Source organism: Daphnia pulex, chromosome 9 (genome assembly GCF_021134715.1).
Source record: "Daphnia pulex isolate KAP4 chromosome 9, ASM2113471v1".
Classification (NCBI taxonomy): domain Eukaryota; kingdom Metazoa; phylum Arthropoda; class Branchiopoda; order Diplostraca; family Daphniidae; genus Daphnia; species Daphnia pulex.
Window position 1 is genome coordinate 3,262,856 of NC_060025.1, and position 19,935 is coordinate 3,282,790.

The following is a 19,935-nucleotide window of genomic DNA, read 5'->3' on the forward strand; positions in this document are numbered from 1 at the left end:
ACTAAACTTGGAAAAATGAATTTGGAACTGGAAAAGCGATTTAATTCCGATTATTTCCCCACCACATTTTCTCTGCGCTTTTCTTGAAATATCCGCGTTCGAAGCGCACGACACCAATTTAAAAAAAAAAAAAATAATAATTTCCCGCGTTTTGAAAAAGAAAAAATGTTTTTCCTTCCCCGTTGTAATTTGCATTAAAAAAAAGACCCAAAATTAATTTTTTGGTTTGAAACATTTTTTTTCTGAATAATTATTTAGTGTATTATTAATTGATTAAGACCGTGCCAAATTCGATTCATCCTCGTTTAAAGGCTCTCCACACTCCCTTCTGATTTGGTTGGTGAAAAATATGCAAAAAATCGATAAATGAATTTTTGTGTTTTCTTTTTTGAATTGTACTGTACAGTCCCCTCCTTCACGTTTCTTTTTTTTTCGAATTACTATTACATTTTTCTACATTCTTTTTTTTCCGCAAAAAAAAAATTAAAAATAAAAACTAAAAAAAAAAAAAAAAGAGAATTTCGAAAAAATAAAATTGCGACGTTGTTAGTGGTGAAAAAAAGAAATTGTTTTGTTCTCTCGGAAACAAAGAACTTGTTCATTTTTGTTGCTGTTTTTAAAAAAACATTCAAATTGTGTCTTTTGTCTCTTTCTCTCTCTCTCTCCTTTTTGATCGATTTGTTTCTTTTTTGCTCGTGTTTCCCTCCTCCTCCGTTCGTGGAATGCGTGAAATGTGATACCGCCGAATGTGGACGACGATCGAGCTCGATCTTGTATGTAAATGTGCTGCGTGCGGATGATGAAGAAAAAGAAGAAAAAAAATAACAAGAACAACAACAAGAACACACAACAACCAACCAACAACAACAATAATAATAAATATTGAAATGAAAATTGAATCGAGGGGCCGTCTAGAGTCCCGATCTTTTTTGTTTTTGATGGAATTTGTAGAATACAACAACAAAAAAATGATGAAAATTGATGGCGAAAAGTTGTTGGCTTATTTTCTTTCTAGAATCGATAGTCGTAACTCTGCGGATTTGCGTGTGTGTCTGTGTGTCAAAAGTTGCTGACGACTTCCCTATCCTTTACCAAGTTTCTTTCTTGGCAGAATGGGAAATCCCGTTGCGGTTCCCCGTGACCGAAAGAGTTGTCGGAATAAAGATGTGTCCATATTATGTGGAGACAGACAGACGCTGCTGACGTCATCCCGATTCCCATCCTCTCTCTCTTGTGGATCCCGTTGGGTCCGTTCCCTGTAAAAAAAAGAAATGGTATTGTGTTACCGTAGGCGGAAGGAAATGGCATCACGGCCGTTCCCGCGTGAGTATTGATGAAATCGGGCTGACACACTTGAATTCGAATTTCTTCCATCGGCCGATTCAAGGGGAAAATCATTTTGCATCAGCTGCACAAATTCATTAATTCGTTTTATTATTTTTTGATTATTGTTCAGAAAAGAAAAGAATGGGTGTGTGACTGTGTGTGTTGTGTTGTTGCAACCTTGACGATCCCCTCCCCTTTCACACACGAGTCGTCACCAAGAGCTTGTCAAAGCCACCGCTAGGCGTCATCCGGAAAAACATGGCCGCTGTGTTGGGAGGTGTGTGTTACATTACCAACATACAGTACGTTAGTCGGATCGTGGAAAAAGACTAGGCTTGATGGTGCGGATGATTAAGCCGATCGCGGGGGTGGACGAGATGAACGCGTTCGACATTCTTCGTCCGTGTTATTAATTGAGAAGAGTTACAATTGCCTCGTTGCAGCAAGAGCAGGAAGGCAGAAGAAAACTCTTGTTTCCAGTTGTGTGTGTGTGTCTTGAGGAACGGGGGCGGATGTTTTGTGGAGCTTTTCACAAGACTTCACGTCATTTGGGTCTTCCCCCCCTCTTTTGTACGTGTTTTGTGTATGTCTTGTGTGTTGTCAAGAAAGGCTGCTGTGTGAGGGTGCCAAGTTGAAACAGTGGCTCTGACTCAGTTTCTCCATTTTTGTGTGAATCATTAAGTGCTGCTGCATCAGATATTTCCCTGCCCTTCCCATTCATCGTGGACCAAATCCTCAACATTCGCTCTGGGACTCGGGGAGTGTCACTGTCCAGAAGACTTGCTCAGTTGGGGGTAGCATTTTGTTACGGGGAGTAAGTCTGCACATCTCATTGAGCAACAATGGCCCACGGTTCCCCCAATGTCAACTGTTCGCTGGACGAAATAGATCTTAATGCTCTCAAGGTCAGCACTGCTTCCTTCCCATGTCTCTATCTCATTTGAAGAGGTTGGTGATATCATAATGTTCTTTTGTATCCCAGGATCCAGCTGGCATCTTTGAGCTGATTGAAGTTGTTGGAAATGGAACCTACGGTCAAGTGTACAAGGTAATCACAAACATCTCCCCACTCCAACATCCCATTTAAGCACCGTAGGTTCGCTGTGGTCTCTGTCTCAAGGACTGCTGCCAACCCAAACTGTGTTCCATCTTGCTGGATGGATTGTTGAAATGCTTGAAGCAACACACACGAAATAACTTGCACGTTATCCAACTAATCTATTATTAATCCCCCTCCCTCTCTTGTCTCTTTCGATATTCCCGAGCCGTGTTGAAACAATTGCCCAACTAGAGACAGGAAGTCGAGGAAGGGGGGTAAAGTCTCCTCTCTGATTGGATCACATCATTGCGATGCGGAAACGACAACTTGAAAGCACACAATTTTTTTAATAGACCGTTAATACTAAAAGGAAAGGGGGAAAAAGAAGTTTTGAAACCCATTTTCTGTGGCGGATTTGTTGTCGAGACCCTCGATTAGGTAACGACTTGGAAATAAAATTGGAAAATTCTCTGGGTCTTAGTGTAAATAACTTTTTTCCCCATATGCCCCACAGTTTCTGAGGGTGAGCAGCTGCTACTGATCATGTGACCCTCAACGACCCTCTCTCCGTTCCTTCCTTACTTCCCCCCCACCACCGTTTTTGGAGTTTCTCGCTATCTCCTCCACGACTCGGCCTCCCAACTCTTTTAAAATAAAAATGCGAGTTATATGTATGCTGGAACATGAGCTGCACACTTGCACCCCCAAGCCTCCAAAACTCTTGTCTGTGTTGTTATTATGTGTACATTTGAAAAATGGAAGAGCTGAAGGAAAGAACTTGGTCAAGTTGTGTGTGTGTTTTCGCTTCCGGATTTTCAATGATGTTTTGCTCTGGTTTTCTCCATGTTCGATATAGGGGCGCCACACCAAGACGGGTCAACTGGCCGCCATCAAAGTCATGGACGTTACCGAGGTATAATGGCCTTCTTTCTTTCTTTTTATTTTTTCCGAGAATGACATAAATCAAAGTCAGTCGTATCTTCTACGGTTCTATGGTTTCAATTTTTGATTTTCTTTTTTTTTTCTAGGACGAGGAGGAGGAAATCAAATTGGAGATCAACGTCCTGAAAAAGTTTTCACACCACCGCAACATCGCCACCTATTTCGGCGCCTTTATTAAAAAGAGTCCACCCGGCAAAGACGATCAGCTCTGGGTAAATCCATTTTTCTAGAAGAATCCGAACGAGGTTTTCCACTCTGTTTGGAAGAAATATTTATTTGTGTGTGTGTTGTGTGTCGTCCTTCTTATTTCTCTCGTAAAAATAATAATTTTTTTTGTCTTTTTTTCTTTTTGACAGCTGGTGATGGAATACTGCGGTGCCGGATCAGTAACGGACCTGGTCAAATGTAAGTCCTGCGGTTATTTATTAAAAGAAATTGAAAAGATATTTATATATATACAGTGAATCACGCAATCAAAAAGGCACGTCGTAGAGATTTCTGTGTACGGTCATTAAAAACAACACCAACTTGACAATATTTCTTTCCGTTTGCTGGCGAAAGAGGCCAAGTTCGTTTTTTTTTATACCGTTCCAGCACGACGCCTTCTGTGGTCATGCGAAAAGTGGCTGCAGAACAAGTTGTTGTTGGTCTGGTAGAACGAGATAGTAGGACGGGGAGAATGATAGAGATCCGGTTGGTGGAGGGGGAACCTTGAACCGAGTCACGGCGGAAGTGACCACCACCTGATGAAGAAAAGAAAGAAAGAAATGAAAAGAGACTTGCTTCTTTTTGTTGTTTTGTTTTCTTGGCTGGAGGCAACATGTTTCTTTTGGGAAGAGTTTTGTGTTTGCCAGGGCTCATTGGCGGCAGGGGGCAGTTGAATCAACAGCCATATGGCATACGTGTTTGGTGGTAGTGTCGGTTTGTTGGCCTCACCGTGTTTATTTAACGATATTCTCTTCTTCTTCTTCTTTTTCAAAGCAGTTTGTTTTATTTGTCCGTTGGCTCGTTTCTCTTTTTTCACTTGACTACCAACTTAATCGGCCAATCTCGGGAATTCATCAGCCTCCTTCCCCCTTTTTTTTCCGAGCTAAGAAGAAGGAGGGTGGGGGGGATTTGAGTGCGTGTCGCTCATTAAGTTGGTGACCGACAAAGAGAGAGAGAGACGTTGATTGGGTTCACTATGTGTCGGAGCCATCTGTTACTGCTGCCGAGGGGATTACGTAAGCCGACAGGAATTTATTTTCTTGTTTTTGTTTTTTATTCATTGCAGCCACCAAGGGACAGAGCCTCAAGGAGGAATGGATCGCCTACATCTGCCGCGAGATCCTGCGCGGATTGGCTCATTTGCACGCCAACAAGGTCATCCATCGTGACATCAAGGGTCAGAACGTTTTGTTGACGGACAATGCCGAAGTCAAATTAGGTAAACATTTCGATTTGACGTTTGTTTCAGTATTTTCTAAAATAAAAATGTGTCCTGTTGACAGTTGATTTCGGTGTGAGTGCCCAGCTGGACAGGACGATCGGTCGCCGCAACACGTTTATCGGCACGCCGTACTGGATGGCCCCCGAGGTGATTGCCTGCGAGCACAACTCTGAGGCGACTTACGACAATCGCAGTGATTTGTGGAGTCTGGGCATCACGGCCCTGGAGATGGCCGAGAGTCAGCCGCCGCTTTGCGACATGCACCCCATGAGGGCCCTTTTCCTGATCCCACGCAATCCGCCGCCCCGTCTCAAGTCGAAGAAATGGGCCAAAAAGTTCCAGAACTTCATCGAGACGGTTTTGGTCAAGGACTACCACCAGCGCCCGTACACCGAGCATCTGCTCAAGCATCCGTTCATCCGCGACCAGCCGACCGAACGCCAAGTCCGCATCCAGCTCAAGGACCACATTGACCGGTGCAAGAAACACAAGCAACAGAAAGGTAACAGATTAGCCCCCAAAATATTTTGCCAACAATTTTCAAAACTGCCCCGTCGGGTGTTTTTACGACTCATTTCCTCATTCCCGTTTCGTTTTTTTTTTTTATTATTCCTTTGGATTTAACGAGCAGAACGGGAAGATTACCGATATAGCGGCTCGGAGAATGAGGAAGAGGAGCACCCAGTGGCCGGAGAACCTTCTTCAATCATCAACCAAGTCCAGGGCGGAGATACCCTGCGACGCAATTTCCAGCAGATTCAAGTAAGACATTGGCCAAATTCAGTTTTTTTTTCTTCTCATAATTGAATTTTTGTGAAAAGCAGGAAGGAAAGACGCTGACGAGTCCAAGCCCCAAGGATCCCCGCGAAGCTCGCGAGCGTGAGAGGGAACGCGAGCGCGTGGAAAGGGAGCGAGAACGCGAGAGGGAGAGGGAGCGCGATCGCGAGCGAGAGAGGGAACGTGAGCGTGAAAGGGAGAGAGAGAACCGCGAGAGGGAGAACCGCAATCGGGGAGGCGCAGGTGCCGGAGGCAAAGAGAGCAAACGCGATAAGGACGAATTCGTCGATCCCGGGCCGCCGGCCAGACCTCCGCTTCCGCAGCGACTCATTGTCGTTCCAGATCCTCCGCCACCGTCACGACCACTCCCTCTACCTCCCAAAGAGGAGCGCAAACAAGCTACTCCTCCCATTTCTTCCCAGCAACAGCACCATCATCGTCAGGGTCACCATGGCCAGCAACCTCCGCAACAGCCGCCAAGGAATTCGCAGCTATTCAAACAAGCCCAGGCTCGCAAACCTGAGGTAAAAATTCGGCTTCTCCTTCACCTCACGAATTGTTTCCTTTCACCTTTTTGATTTTATTTTTGTTTTAAACAAAAATTAAAAGGAACTGGACGTGTTGGCTGCTCATTTGAATGAACTCGGATTGGGTGGCTCATCGTCTGCCGCTGGATCGTCTTCTTCCGGTGCCCCGTCTCATCCTCCTTATCCAGTAGCTCCTAGCCGATCCAATGGCAATAAAGCGGCCCTGCCCGAACCGGCCTCCCAGTTCGCCGCTGCGGCCGCGGCTCGCGAAGCTGCGCGTGAAGCGTCGCGTGAAGCCGCTCGTGAGGCAGCGCGGGGAGCTGCCCGCGAAGCTGCTGCCGCCCGTGAAGCTTCCGCCGCCGCCGCTGCTGCGGCGGCTGCAGCAGTAGCTGCCCAGCATAGTGATTCCGACAATGAAGAAGAACCCGCTGTGCGTGGAACACGGAATGATGGGACCCTTCTTGCCAGCGATCCACCAAAACCTCTGTCAGTTCATTTTTATTTTGAAATGGTTTCCTTCGTCCTTAACTTTTGACACTTTGGTGATTGTTTTTACAGGCCCAGTGAGCCCAGCGTTGCCGCCATCAAAGAAGGTAAAATCATTTGACCAAAGAACTATTAAGTCTTCGTTTTATTGAATTGAATTGCTTCATTCAGGAACGCCAATGGGAGCCGGAGCACCTAATCGGCCCCTACCGCCGACACCGGATGAGGATGCCAATGAGCGGACGTTGATGAAACGGGTAAGACTTTCTGAACCAAAATCGTTTCTCTTTCCTTTCTCTTTCGACTTTCCCTTTTGTTTTGTTATTTATAAATCTTAACGAACACGACGATCCCCTCCCATCATGACTCTTTTAAACATTCCTCTCCGCCTCACGGATGAGAAAGAAAAAGGGAAGACGGGGACAAGGTGATGGCCCCCCTCCACTTGACTTTTAACGTACGGGTGTTGGTTTTTTGTTCCCCCCTTTTCTTGTTTTATTTAACATTTGCGTTGGAATGTCGTGTTGTTGTTGTTGTTTCCTTTTCCCGTTGGTTGTAAACGTTCCATTTTTCCGCAATTGATATTGGAATCTTGCCCAGTATTTTTCTGCAAACACAACAGGGAAATTCAGTCCGAAAATTAATGACATGTCCAAGAGGTATTTTTGGGGTTCTTGAAAATGACGTGGTGATCCGTCCTTGAGTTGGTTGGTTCTGCCCGTGTCCACCCGCGATTCGTTTTGGCGTGGCTTTTGCGGATTTCCGTTAAAAAAAAATCCTTTTCAATCCTGTTCCACCTGTTTGTCCTCGTCCACCTTTTTGATGATTGTCTTCGCCGCTTCACGGCCGCTTTGTGTTAACTGTGCCCGACTGGTGTTGAATGTGTGGAACCCCGTCACGGAAGTAGATGCTGAATGACTGGGACTTTGCCCAGTTTTTTACCAACTGGAATACCACGGCGCCGGTAGTGGCAGGGACGCGGAGCAGCGAGGAGCCCACGGAAGAGAAGAGTAGCAGCTCGAGTGGAAGCAGTTCCGGGCGTGGCGGGGTGTCGACGCCCCCGCGGATGCATCGGCGCAACGAATCGGATTCAGCCCTGGCCAGCGTCATTAAAGCCCAGTCGAATGTGGCCGATCCTTTGTTCAGTTCCCGGATGCCCTGGGCGGGTAATCGGCACCGGAGTGTCAGGGAGCCAACGCTGGCCAATGACGAATCCGTCAGTCTGACGGAATTCAGTCGCAAAGCCTCTCAGCTGGAATTGCGGAGCAAAGCGGGTGGCGGCGGCGGCGGCACTCTGACGTCCGAATTTGCTCCGCCGCGGAGGGAGAAGACGGATATCCTCGACCTTCGCCGGCTCGAGCTCAAAAAGGAGCTGGAAGAGCGGAGGCGAGCTAATGGCGTCGAGACAGGCCGCCACAGCCAGTCAGAAGTCAGAGGATCGGCCGTGATATCATCATCAACTCGCCCGTCTCGACCTCCCCTCTTGAAATCCACTTCCGAACCTTGCGCCCCCCTCGCTCTCTTCAGGGACCACCAACAGGTGAGAGCTGGGCAACAGACAAAAAAGTCTCGACAATCGACACACAGCATCCCAAAAAAAACATCTTTCTACTCCGCTCCCAAAAAATCTCCTTTTTTGGGGAGGGATTACACCCACCCAGCTAATGTTTCTCTCTCTCACTCTTACTCTCTCTCTCTCCTCTTGTGTTAGTTGTGTCTGCGTAAATTATTGAACGGTGGGCACTCCCCGATGGCTTTCTTCTATGCCGGGCCACACGGGAAACAAAACGATTTTCTTACCGCATCTGCCTCGGAATAACACGAACGCCCGCGCTCCCTCCCGAACCAAAAAATAAAAGACGATAAAGACGAAAGGGGAAAAAATAAAATAAAACATTCACGACGATAACGACTACTAAGGGGGGGAACCGCATTTTTTTTTTTGTGTATGAGACAGTCGGGAATCACGCTCACTACCCCCGACTACTTGCACGTGAAGGCATGTCTTTGTTGTTCTCCCGGTTTAGATAATCACCTGCTAATGGAACTGCACATTTCTCGTCGTTTAATTGACGTGCGACGGATGCAAGGCATTTTTTTTGTGTGGAATTTTTTTAATGACGATAATAATTGGGATACTATCCCCGATGGCTTTTTATTTTATTTCATTTTTTGGATTTGCATTTGAATGAACCGAGCACCTGTTGTTGTTTTTGTGTGCCGCCACTTGTCGTTCCGGTTTTTCCTTTTTTTTCCTTGTCTCTTTCCTGTTGCATGGATCGTTTGCTCCGCCCACACGTCGTCGTGCGTGTGCATCTTTTGCTGCTTCTCTTGTTTGTTTTTTTTTTCTTTCGTGACTTTTTCCCGGGGAGATGACTAACCTAACCTCAACTCTCTGTTGTTTTTTTGTTTTGTTTTTCCTTCTTCTCAAATTGGGAGGGGGAGAATCTTTTTTAATTCGTTTTGTTGTTGATGTCCTGAGAAATAATTGCGTCTTAAATGAATGGATTTTGTGCGTGTTCGGCCGTTCGCGTAATAGAACCGAGACGAGCGGCACTCTGATGCCCACCGAATGGACCCGTCATCTTCGTCGGGGCAGCACCACATGGGCACGCCCGGATCTCGTTCCAGCACCGTTTTGCCCGACCTGCTCTCCCAGGTATGACGTCATTTACATTGCGGTAAACGCGGAACTTCATTTTTCTAACCTGATTTTTTTTTGGCACAGGCTTCGACCCCTAGCGGCCAGCGGCTAGACAAGTCTTCCAGCGAGGAGGTATGTGTGACACAATCAAATCTATTCGCAATCATCTTTTCAGCCATCAGCTTAGAAACAAACAAACAAATTCCTCCCTTTTTTTTCCAAAATTTATTTTAACAGTTTTAATTTTGGTTTTGGTCATTAACCGAAAACAGAAAGAGAAAAAAAAAAGCCAATATTTGTAGATTGGATGTGGCATGGCTACACCCTCGTCCATCGTTATTGCAGTTTTCATTTGCATTTGATAATGCAAAGTTTTAGTTGACTCCACCACCGCCAGTTTTTTTTTTTATTATTATTATTTTGATAGAAACACATTGTATGTGTGTGTGTGGAATGGTTAACAATGGTTAACAAGTGCTAGCCAATGACAGTTACCTCCAGCTATTAACACATACGGCTGATTACTATTAACCCTAATTATATTTAAAGAAAAAAAAAAAAAAAACAAACAAAAAGGCCTCGGCTTTCTGACGGTATTTTATTTAGGTATCTTTTGATTTATTCATTTTTGTTTAATTTTATTTCGCGCGAAAACCAACCTTTTTTTCTCCCAATTAAACAAAAAATTGACTCGAAATTAACCAATGGTGATTGTGAGCTGTCGTGAAGGAATGATATCCGTTTCTCTTTGTGATGTGCTGTATTGGTTTGGAATTTGATCCCTACCCTTTGCTTTGTTTTTTTTTTCTCTTTCTCTCATTTTTTTTCGGGCCTCTTATTTTTTACCAAAACACCTTCACCCCTGCATTACTACTTTGGCCTTTTTGGAAAAGCAGTACCGTCAAGCGTTGAATAAATCCACCCCACTTCATCTCCAGCAGAAGCAGCGTTCGTTTTTGACGTTCGGCTTCGGGGCCAGTGGTGGTAGTAGCGCCGGCGGATCGACTGGCACCGAAAGGTCTTCTCTGGCCGTCGGAGGAGGAGTTCCTCCGCGCAGGGAATCCAACATCAACGTCAATGTCACGCCAACGTCTCACGACGCCGTGCCCGACACGCCCGAAATCCGCAAGTACAAGAAGCGATTCAACTCCGAAGTCCTTTGCGCTTCGCTTTGGGGTAAAACCGAATGGAATTTTTTCAAGTGATGGAGATGTGAATAACGTGAGGCCATTTCAATCGCAGGAGTCAATTTGCTGATTGGAACAGAGAACGGGTTGATGTTGCTGGACAGGAGCGGCCAAGGCAAAGTCTACCAGTTGATATCTCGTCGGCGATTCCAGCAGATGGAAGTGCTCGAAGGTCAGAACATCCTGGTGACGGTGTCTGGCAAGAAGAACCGAGTCCGCGTTTACTACCTCTCGTGGCTCAAGTCCAAGATTTTGCGCACCGAGGGCGTTGGCGACCAGAACATTGAGAAACGCAACGGCTGGATCAATGTCGGCGACCTCCAGGGCTCTGTCCACTTCAAGATTGTCAAATATGAAAAGATCAAATTCCTCGTCATTGCCTTGCGTGACAGCATCGAGATCTACGCCTGGGCGCCACGCCCTTATCACAAGTTTATGGCTTTCAAAGTATGTCGTCTTTTGTTTCCATCGGACAAAACGTTGATTTTTTTTTCTTTTTTACATGAATATTTCGACAGTCTTTTGGAGATTTGGCGCATCGTCCTCTCCTAGTCGATTTGACTATCGAAGAAGGAACTCGCCTCAAAGTCATTTATGGATCGGCCGAAGGATTTCACGCCATCGACCTCGATCAAAGCGCAGTCTACGACGTCTACATCCCAAAACACGTATACTGGACTAGAATTCACCGACTCGATTTGAATTGAAAATATATTTCTTCTTTTCCCATTATTCAGATTCAAAACGCAATCACTCCTCACACGATCGTGACGTTGCCCAACTCTAACGGCATGCAAATGCTTTTGTGCTATGACAATGAAGGTGTCTACGTCAACACGTCGGGCAAGGTGAGTCATCATCATAAAAGTTGTCACTTTTAAGTTTTGTCTAATCTCTTCGCCTTGGAAAAATGACTGTTTCGCCTTGGCGCAACTAAACAGATGCTCAAGAACGTGGTGCTGCAATGGGGCGAGATGCCGACCAGCGTGGCCTTCATCGGTATCGGTGAGATTATGGGCTGGGGCAACAAGGCCATTGAGATTCGCAATGTGGAAACTGGACATTTGGACGGTGTGTTTATGCACAAGAAAGCCCAAAGGCTAAAATTCCTCTGCGAACGTAACGACAAGGTGAATTTCTTTTTCTTTATTACGATCTATCGATTCGTCAACTAATTTTTTTTTACTCCCATTTCAGGTGTTTTTCTCGTCGGCCAAAGGAGGCTCGACGTGGCAGATCTATTTCATGGTTCTCAACAAGCCCGGAATGGCGAATTGGTAAACTTACTACAGAGTGACGGAGGAGATTATACAGCAAACGAAGACGTAAGCAATCCTGGAAGAAACTACAGCAGATAATCTAGCCGTGAATAATAGTTAAAAAGTAGTACCCAACAAGCTCAACGTTGTAAGGCAAACAAAAAACAAAAAATTAAGAAAATACCAAAACAGGGCACATCCACACACACATAATTTTTTTGCTGTACTTGCGCCACATTCGACGGAATTAACTCATCACGGGCCGTAAGAACAATTAACAAAAAAAATGTTCATACAGTAAAAAAAAATACTAAAAGTAAAAAGGCGGAAAAGTCGTTCTCATCACGCAGACTTCACTTGCCTTTTTTGGGGGGAAACAAATTTAAAGGGAAGAAAAAAAAATGCATTAAACACAATACCATTTTTTAAATTTTCAATTTTTTTTTTTTTTTTCCTTGTAAATATTTTCATATGCATCCGGAAAAAATGGGGGGTAAAAATTCAACAAAGCATAGATTTTTTTTCAGCCAGCTTTAATTCAATAGAAAAAAAATGTAGTCCACAGATCGTTTCCTCAATTTTTGGTATTTTTTTTTTTTTTTTATTATTATTTGCAAATCCATCTGCTTTCTTGTCTTTTCTGGTTACTCTCTCCTTCGCCTCCCTCATTATGTATTTTTGCTTTTCCATTCTGTCGATAATTAGTCCCCCCTTTTCCGTTTTGGCATACGTGAAACACACACAGACACGGGCATTGGATCCCTGGGAATAGGAAGAACTTGGCAATCTCCGTTTTTGTTGTTCCTTTCGGATTTATTTTTTAAAATTAATTCATTGAAAATGCCTTGCAGACTTGTTTAACCTTTCATCAGAAGAGATTATTCTTCCCTTTTTTAAACAAAATAAATCGTAATAATTTTTGTCCCGCCATTTTTTTTTTTTTACCAAAATTCTTGAATTGAAAATTGGGAAAACAAAACCCTGTTTGTGCTGTGCTGTGTGTTTGTGTTGCCGTACATGATGTGTGTGTGTGTGTGATCTTTAATCTTGTCTCTCTATTTTTCAGCGTTTATTTTTCTTGAATGCTCCCAGGAGCTCAAAAACGTGGACGATCCAGCGTGTTGCGTTTTTCATTTTCTTGTCCTCCTCCCGGCCCAACAAATTTATTCGTTTTCTTTTCTTTTCGTCCTCTTCCGCCCGCCCCTCCCATTCATTCTGCTGTTCTTTATTCGCCACCGATTCACATTGAAGATGATGTGCACGATTTTTAACCAAACTGGGGCTTTTCTGTTTCATCAAAGAGTTGAAAACAAACAAAAAAAAGGAAACAAAGAATACAGAGGTAACACATCGATCGATCATGTTTTTTCTTGCGTTTTTCTCATCTAGGTAACGACCAAGAGGATGCGACCTATTGAACTTTAAACTAGCATTAGCGCCTTTGCAAAACTGAAGCCCCGCGCGATTCATCTACTATTGTTGAGGGTAAGATATTTTGTAATTTAAGGTACATGCCACGCGTTTTATTCCTCATGTTAGCTCCTTAGCACGAGCGCGTACTTTTAAGTCTCGTGTTTTATAATATGCTTTGGGATTGAAAATTTTGGAAACACAGTACAAAGCTCCTTGAAAGTTCGATTTTTTTAAAATTCCGAGGAATGGAGTTAATAAGGAAATGGAGTTTAATAAGGAAAATGCATTGAAATTCGTCGTCGAGTTTCGGGACCTCAAACAACTATTTTTAAAAGAAAATAACTTTAAGATACGTAAGGGACAATATGACTTGTAAATTCAGTTAAGTTAACAACCACGTTTTTATTCCACACACAACCAGTACAAATCGGGAAACCTCTTTAGGTGGAAAACTGTATCGATGCTGTTGGCACCGCCCTTCCGCAGTAACTTGAATCTGTATAATACGAAATCATCCTTTTTTTCTTGGTTTTCAACCACCCGGAAATTAATTGCGTCTCATCAAATTCCTAAATCATTTGCTTCTCCTTTCATTTCTTACGAAATAAAAAAAATATTCAAATGCATAAAAAAACAATAATTATTTGCTTATAACGTACATACAATACTAAATCATTCCTTATAAACTTACGTCGTTAGCATTTTTCTCTGACAATTTCTTGATAATCAGTTTCCATAGATCGAAAACACGAGCTTTGCTTGAATGTTTTAAGAGTGTGAAGTGGGGCCCTTTTCAAAATATGTTTGACATCAGAGCCAAGACGGCCAAGAGTATACAAATCCAAAATTTGTCCAGCGGGATAGTCTGCTTGGCTTTGATTGTCATGCTCACTCGCTAAATCAATAAAAGAACGAGTAGTTTGGTTCCACTGGTTGTGTGCTGTAACCAAGGCATCCAAGTAGTCGGAGGCTGTTAAAAGTAAAACATCCGACCAGGAGATAAGACTTCGTAATATCACAAATGGCAGAAGATTGAGCATATAAGTAGGAATGATTTTCTTCCATGGCATCGTGCAGTCATCTCCGGTCCAGAATGTTATTTTCCATGCCTTCATCAGATTAGGATTGCGAGATATGTTTGGACCAAGTTCTTTAATGAACAAGGGCAATTCAGCAGTGGTTCCTTTTGCGCACCAAACTACAGCCGTAAGAGCCATTAGTTGGCAAGCTAACAAATCCACTTCTGTCAAACCACTCCATCGAATCGTTTCGGCATTTTGTGGGTCACACAGCAAAGGATGAAAAGTATTCAGCGCCTTATCGAGGGTTTTCCACGGCCCTGAAGCAACTCTGGCATCGTGAATAGCATGAATCTAAATTTGAAAATATTTAAAATTTAGTTCGGCAATATAAAAACAAAAACAAAAAAACAAAAAAAAACATTCAAGTTAAAAAAAAAAAATTATAAATAAAATAAATAACAAACCTGGGCGGAAAACTGGAGGCAGGGAATATCCTGAGATGACGTGCCTTCTAAGGCACGCAGAAGATGACTTGCAATACTTTTTGGGAACCAAGCGCTTTCAGAAGTAAGTGTGTTTCGCCAGTCATTCTCGATTAAATTAACGAGTGTTTTCAACGTAGGTTGTTGAGCCGGTTGGGAATAATAATTTCGACTAAGAAGATAAGGCGGCAGACAACAAACAACGCTCCACAAAATTTGGTCCACGCTATTTCCTTTCTTAAGACGGAGTTGCAACCAATATTGGATTAGCCAAGCAGAAGAATCCGAGGTTGAGGCTGGCTGATCTTTACAGAGGAGTGATTGCAATAGCAAGAGGAGGTCTTTAGAGCAGTTTGCTCGACCAGTCGAATTGTGACATTCAATTATGGAATCGAGAATGATGGGGTATAACTCTGTCATATGAACGTTTTGGTAATCCATTTGAAATACAGAGTGCAAGTACCCAGGTCTCTCATACCATGACAGCACATCCATGTCAGCTTCCACGGTCATTTCAAGTTTAAGCCAGTTTCGTAGCGGTAGCTGTAGAAATAAAACATGATTAGTAAAAAAATAATTAAAATAATTAAATAATTAAAAATAGCTGACATACTTTTGTTTCTTTACGAAACTCCACATCTTCACTCAACGCAAGATACTGCTTATATTCTGGCATAATTTTACTGTGTAATATTCTGCGAGACAGCCATAGGTAAAGTACTGAAGGCAGGCGAACGCTACTCAATTCGTTTTGACGTTTTGCCTCCGTCACTGTGTAGTAAAGTAATCGTAAATGGAAAGGAATCGAATCTTCTCTATTCATAGCGAGTTGATCTTCATCCATTAATAGGATACTGAAAGCTCCATCAAAAGCTTGATAGCGAACAGGTAGAAGTATATGACTGTTGTGGCTAAGTAAGAATATGACGACCCCATAACATCGAAGCTGAAAAGAGAAGAACGATAACATATTAATTTATAACTTATCAAGACAAGCTCAAATATAAAGAATCTTACCAAATCATCACTCCCACTACAGTTGTGGGTGAAATCCCAAACAAGATAATAAAGAGATTCGATGAACGAAGGATATCGACTAAAAAGAAGAAAGTATCGATTTAACCATTCAAGTTGTTTCTCAATCGAATATGAACTTTGAACTGAATCTATCCAGCATTCGGCTATCTGCGTAACGAGATCAGTTTATTTCTGTCATATAAAAATAATGAGTCATGGCTCAGACGTTACCTTCCATGCCACTGCATTTTTTGTTTTCATTTCATTATTTTCAGGATTGAATATGATAACAGGTGCGGAGGATTCCAAAGGGGGAAGAACGGTCCCAAGAAGACTATCCAAGTGTTCAAAAAGCACTGACTGCTGACGAGTTTCATTACAGAGCACAATCTGATTCATAAGAGTCTTATAGATGGGTTTTCCTTCAGGTTCTTGCCAGTCCATTTGTTCAATTTCTGGGATATTTTGTCCCAATTTTCGACAAGCAGTGCAGTAAGCTTCATATTGAACCAATGGAAGCTTACCCGATTTCCTTAGTTCTTCGATGAATTCTTCTCTTATGTCGGAAGGATCGGGAACTCGTCTAGCAAGTAATCATTTAAAAATTAAACTAAAGATTATTGGTAATTGATTATACTCATGCATGTTCTAGTTACCTTGGTTTGAGTAGAACTGATAAGAATTTATTGACAAAGTATGGCTTACGAAAAATGGCAGCCTCGATCACTGAACTAGGTATGCGACGATTCCGCCTATCACTTTTTTCAAATGCAGCAATAGCGGTGTCAACTTCTTTGACCAAGTTTGTGTCTTCTTCAACAACTTGATCTAAATATAAAATTTCAATATCATTATAAAGTCTGGATGCTTTTAACATCTTAATACAGTCGTGTATACTTGAAGACTGGTTGACCTTGAAATCTTCTATCCGAGTACGGATCAATGCAGAGTAATCCGTCCATAAGTTACGACAATTATCAACCTTATAAAATATCCTTTAAATAATAATAAAAATAAGTGGGAAATTAAAAAAAAAATTAATTCACCATAGGAATAACAGGAGGATTATTTTTATGAGCCAGTAGCACCCAAGCGGGTTCGTGTCGAACGATGTTCGTCAAAAATTTCAGCAAGAACGCAAATTGCTTGGATGTAGTTAATGAGGAAGTAATAGAAGAGAACCAAGCACCGTAATGAGGACTACTTGTGTTTTCCGCGTTAATTTGTCTGGCAAGAAGAAAAGAGGCTAGTAGCAAATCCATTTGTAAATTATCCAAAGCACGCTGCATAAAACTATTTATGAGAGCTGGAAAATAAAAAAAAGGTGTTAAATTTTTAAATCCCATAATAAAAAAGTATGCTTACCTTTCAAATATTTGCTTCCAGTAGGATAGCAAACTTGAATTGCTGATACTATCAGCAGTAAACTTTTCCAGTTGATATCATATCGATTCAGAATTTCGTCAATTTTGTCGAGAACTGTGCCCACTTCCAAGGGAATCAAAAGCTGCAATTACACAATATACCATTTCAATTAGAGCAAAAGTATTGGCTTTAGTACAGCTTTAAAGATACAAGATCAAATTATATAATAAACATTTGGTTACCTGAACTATTAAATTTACAACATTTTTGGGACTTCTAAAGAAAGTCCATTCATGTTGCAATTTGATGGCTGTGACAGGTTTAATTTCAGGTTTGTAACTTATTAAAAAGGCCAATTGCTCAAGGTAGCAATTTTTGAGAGATGAAAGCTGAAAGTGCAATCCTTGGTTCGAGAATTCAAAAGCACGCACTTCTTTCTCAGAAAATTCCCACAAAAATTCCCATATTTTTGTTGTTAAATCACTGAGCAATGATACTGCAAACTTGACAGTATGGCCATTAATGGTCTTCTGGAGATCAGCAGGTAGTTCTCCAAACCCAACATGAATAATAGTAGTCAACAAGTATTCGAATAAATTATGTTCCTGTGGTTTACAATTTTGCCATGGAGCAAGTGCCAATGCAAAAAGTAGATTAATCCATTCTAATTTCTTTGATGGGCATTCAGTTGAACTTTGAAAGTAGAGTGTTATAGAAATTACTCCTATTTTTTCCAATTCTACAATCATGTGTGTCGGGACTAGAGCAGGGTAGTTATTAACACTTTCTTGAATACTTGGGAAGTTTAGTTCTCCCTTGCTAGCAAGTTTTGATATAATAGAATACACAAATGTTCCACTAATCTTGGGATGTCCAATTATCAAACCATCAATAGCCTGTATGGCAAATTGTGTTGCATAAGCCTTGAAAGGTGACTTCAATATTGATGCATCCATTCTCAGCAGTGACACAATAGAATTAGCAGTACTGTCATCAGTTGCATCTTGATATTTTAAAACCTAGAAGATAAATAATCAATAAAATTATTACATAGAATCACATGAGCAGACTCCGCCAAGTTACCTCTGTAGAAATAAACTGTTTACTGAAGAAAGCATTGAACAATTTGTTTGATTTACACTGAATTAGTAATCCTTCCTCGGCCATAGTGAGCATCAATTTAGAAAATGAAGGTCACAACTCACACGCTGTTATATCTTTACTTGTTGGATGTTTCTTGCATGTTCGTTTTTAAATATCCCGTCACAAACTTGTTATGTTGACTTGAGCGCCAGGATAAACAGCTGATTGTATCAAACCGACGTTGTCAAACTATTAAGTGGAAAATCTGAGTCAGATCTCAGAACTCGAAGCACTCGAAGGATACTCAGAATACAAATCAAATCACGATTCAATGACGAACTCATCAAAAAAATAGTTTTCATAATAAAAACATACTAATAGCGAGACACAGATTGACAGATATAAAAATTTAACAAGTTAACAACAATAGCCTACAATCTTTTTATCATCAACAGAAGGTGAAAGAGAGGCAGAAAAAAGGGCTGAATTCCGAATGAAAAGAGAAGCTGAAGAAGAAGAAAGAGAAAAGATGCAAGTGCTGGTGTCTAATTTCACAGAAGAGCAGCTGGACAGATACGAAATATACAGGCGATCAGCGTTCCCGAAAGCGGCCATCAAGCGTGTAAGATTCAGCAGCGCGTCTCTTACGATTTCACTCGAATAATAATGTGTATTTTCGTTCTTGGTGGATTTTAGTTGATGCAAACCATTACCGGCTGTTCAATATCTCAAAACGTGGTCATCGCTATGGCTGGCATCGCCAAAGTTTTCGTCGGCGAAGTAGTCGAAGAAGGTACACGGGTGACGGGGAATGATGCAATTTTACGCATGGTTACTTGCGTGGGAGTTTATTTTCAATCTTTTCTTATCGCAGCTCTTGACGTCATGGAGCAATGGGGCGATAGCGGTCCACTTCAGCCCAAGCACTTGAGAGAAGCCGTCAGAAGAGTGAGGAATCGAGGAGGCATCCCGGGATCGAAACCGTTCGCCAAAGCCTTTTGAAACCTTAACTTTACGTCGAACTCAACTATCCTGTCAGTCTCATTTATCTTGTGTAAACTTTCGAATAAGAAAAAAATAAATAAATAAAAGATTCTATCGTAGTTGATTCGACTATCCGGCGTACGGCAGCAAATTCGAGTTGATAAGTGCATTGCAAAAGAATTTGTTCTAGTCAGAATTAATAAAACGAGATGAATGGCATGGTCAAACCCTATGCATAGAGGGGGGACAGGCCGATTGATTTCATATGATTGATGACAAAGTGAGCCATCAGGATGAATCGCAAGTACAGGAGCAGGGCGTAACGTGTTGTCGTTAAAAAAATCCCTTCCGGGAATGGGGGAATAGAGCATCCCACGCGTCCAGCATTTATGAATGGAAGTTGATGGCGACTGAAGAAATATACACGCAGAAGAATTTCATTTCAATGAATGAATGGTCATCCGGCAGTACCATCGTCCATGAGCGGAGTTGGATTGACTCGGCAACGAGATGGGCAAAGTGCCATCGTTCATGAATGAAAGCAGATAGGGAATCGATTCAAGCAGTTAATGCATTTATGCAAAACCTTGATGTAGGAAACAATGTTCACTTAAGCGTAATTGACGTTTTGCCAACAAACCTTTTGTTACTGGTTGTAATATACTGACTTTGGAATTATTGAGGTCACGTCACAATATATTTTGTATTGGCCATTACTTACAAATTGCGTGGGTATGTCTTCCAGGGGAAATGAAAACCGGATGAGAATACCATTTGATGTCGTAAACTCCAAAGAAAAAACTCAAGCGAAAAAATACCAGAAAGATTCGTTCCTGCGTGCCTTCTTGGGAAAGTTCATGAATGAACAGAATGAATGAATGAATCCCAGTGAATGGAATAACGCATACATGAGGGATCGATCCACCGAGGACGTATCAGCTATATGTATGACA

General features: G+C 42.2%; 3 protein-coding genes across 22 annotated transcripts; 2 read left to right on the forward strand and 1 right to left on the reverse strand.

Annotated features, from left to right (window-relative positions):
- Positions 1-1,555: 1,555 nt before the first annotated feature.
- LOC124202701 (serine/threonine-protein kinase mig-15-like) lies at positions 1,556-12,970 on the forward strand. Of its 20 annotated transcripts, none has more exons than XM_046599059.1 (21): positions 1,560-2,231; positions 2,309-2,374; positions 3,222-3,278; positions 3,394-3,519; positions 3,664-3,712; positions 4,581-4,733; positions 4,798-5,238; positions 5,368-5,498; positions 5,558-6,037; positions 6,123-6,526; positions 6,599-6,633; positions 6,698-6,783; positions 7,434-8,066; positions 9,066-9,185; positions 9,255-9,302; positions 10,064-10,346; positions 10,413-10,804; positions 10,876-11,025; positions 11,095-11,205; positions 11,299-11,487; positions 11,555-12,970. In XM_046599059.1, the coding sequence occupies exons 1-21, from the start codon at positions 2,169-2,171 to the stop codon at positions 11,636-11,638; spliced, it is 4,101 nt and encodes a 1,366-aa protein (XP_046455015.1). In that variant the 5' UTR covers positions 1,560-2,168; the 3' UTR covers positions 11,639-12,970. The 20 variants fall into 20 exon arrangements, with proteins under 20 accessions (XP_046455031.1, XP_046455015.1, XP_046455016.1 ...); XM_046599060.1 differs by having other exon boundaries at positions 10,067-10,346; XM_046599067.1 differs by having other exon boundaries at positions 10,109-10,346.
- A 441-nt stretch (positions 12,971-13,411) lies between these two features.
- LOC124202703 lies at positions 13,412-18,231 on the reverse strand. Its single transcript, XM_046599081.1, has 12 exons — positions 17,999-18,231; positions 17,158-17,934; positions 16,916-17,057; positions 16,597-16,856; positions 16,448-16,532; positions 16,207-16,378; positions 15,782-16,133; positions 15,551-15,718; positions 15,147-15,479; positions 14,516-15,076; positions 13,721-14,402; positions 13,412-13,625 (listed from the first exon to the last, which is right to left on the reverse strand). Exons 1-11 carry the CDS (start codon positions 18,089-18,091, stop codon positions 13,725-13,727), a joined length of 3,621 nt encoding a protein of 1,206 aa, XP_046455037.1. The 5' UTR covers positions 18,092-18,231; the 3' UTR covers positions 13,412-13,625; positions 13,721-13,724.
- On the forward strand, positions 16,005-19,094 carry LOC124202706 (transcription initiation factor TFIID subunit 11-like). The gene is made up of 4 exons (XM_046599084.1): positions 16,005-16,140; positions 18,454-18,620; positions 18,695-18,791; positions 18,873-19,094. Exons 1-4 carry the CDS (start codon positions 16,095-16,097, stop codon positions 18,998-19,000), a joined length of 438 nt encoding a protein of 145 aa, XP_046455040.1. The 5' UTR covers positions 16,005-16,094; the 3' UTR covers positions 19,001-19,094.
- The last annotated feature ends 841 nt before the right edge of the window (positions 19,095-19,935 follow it).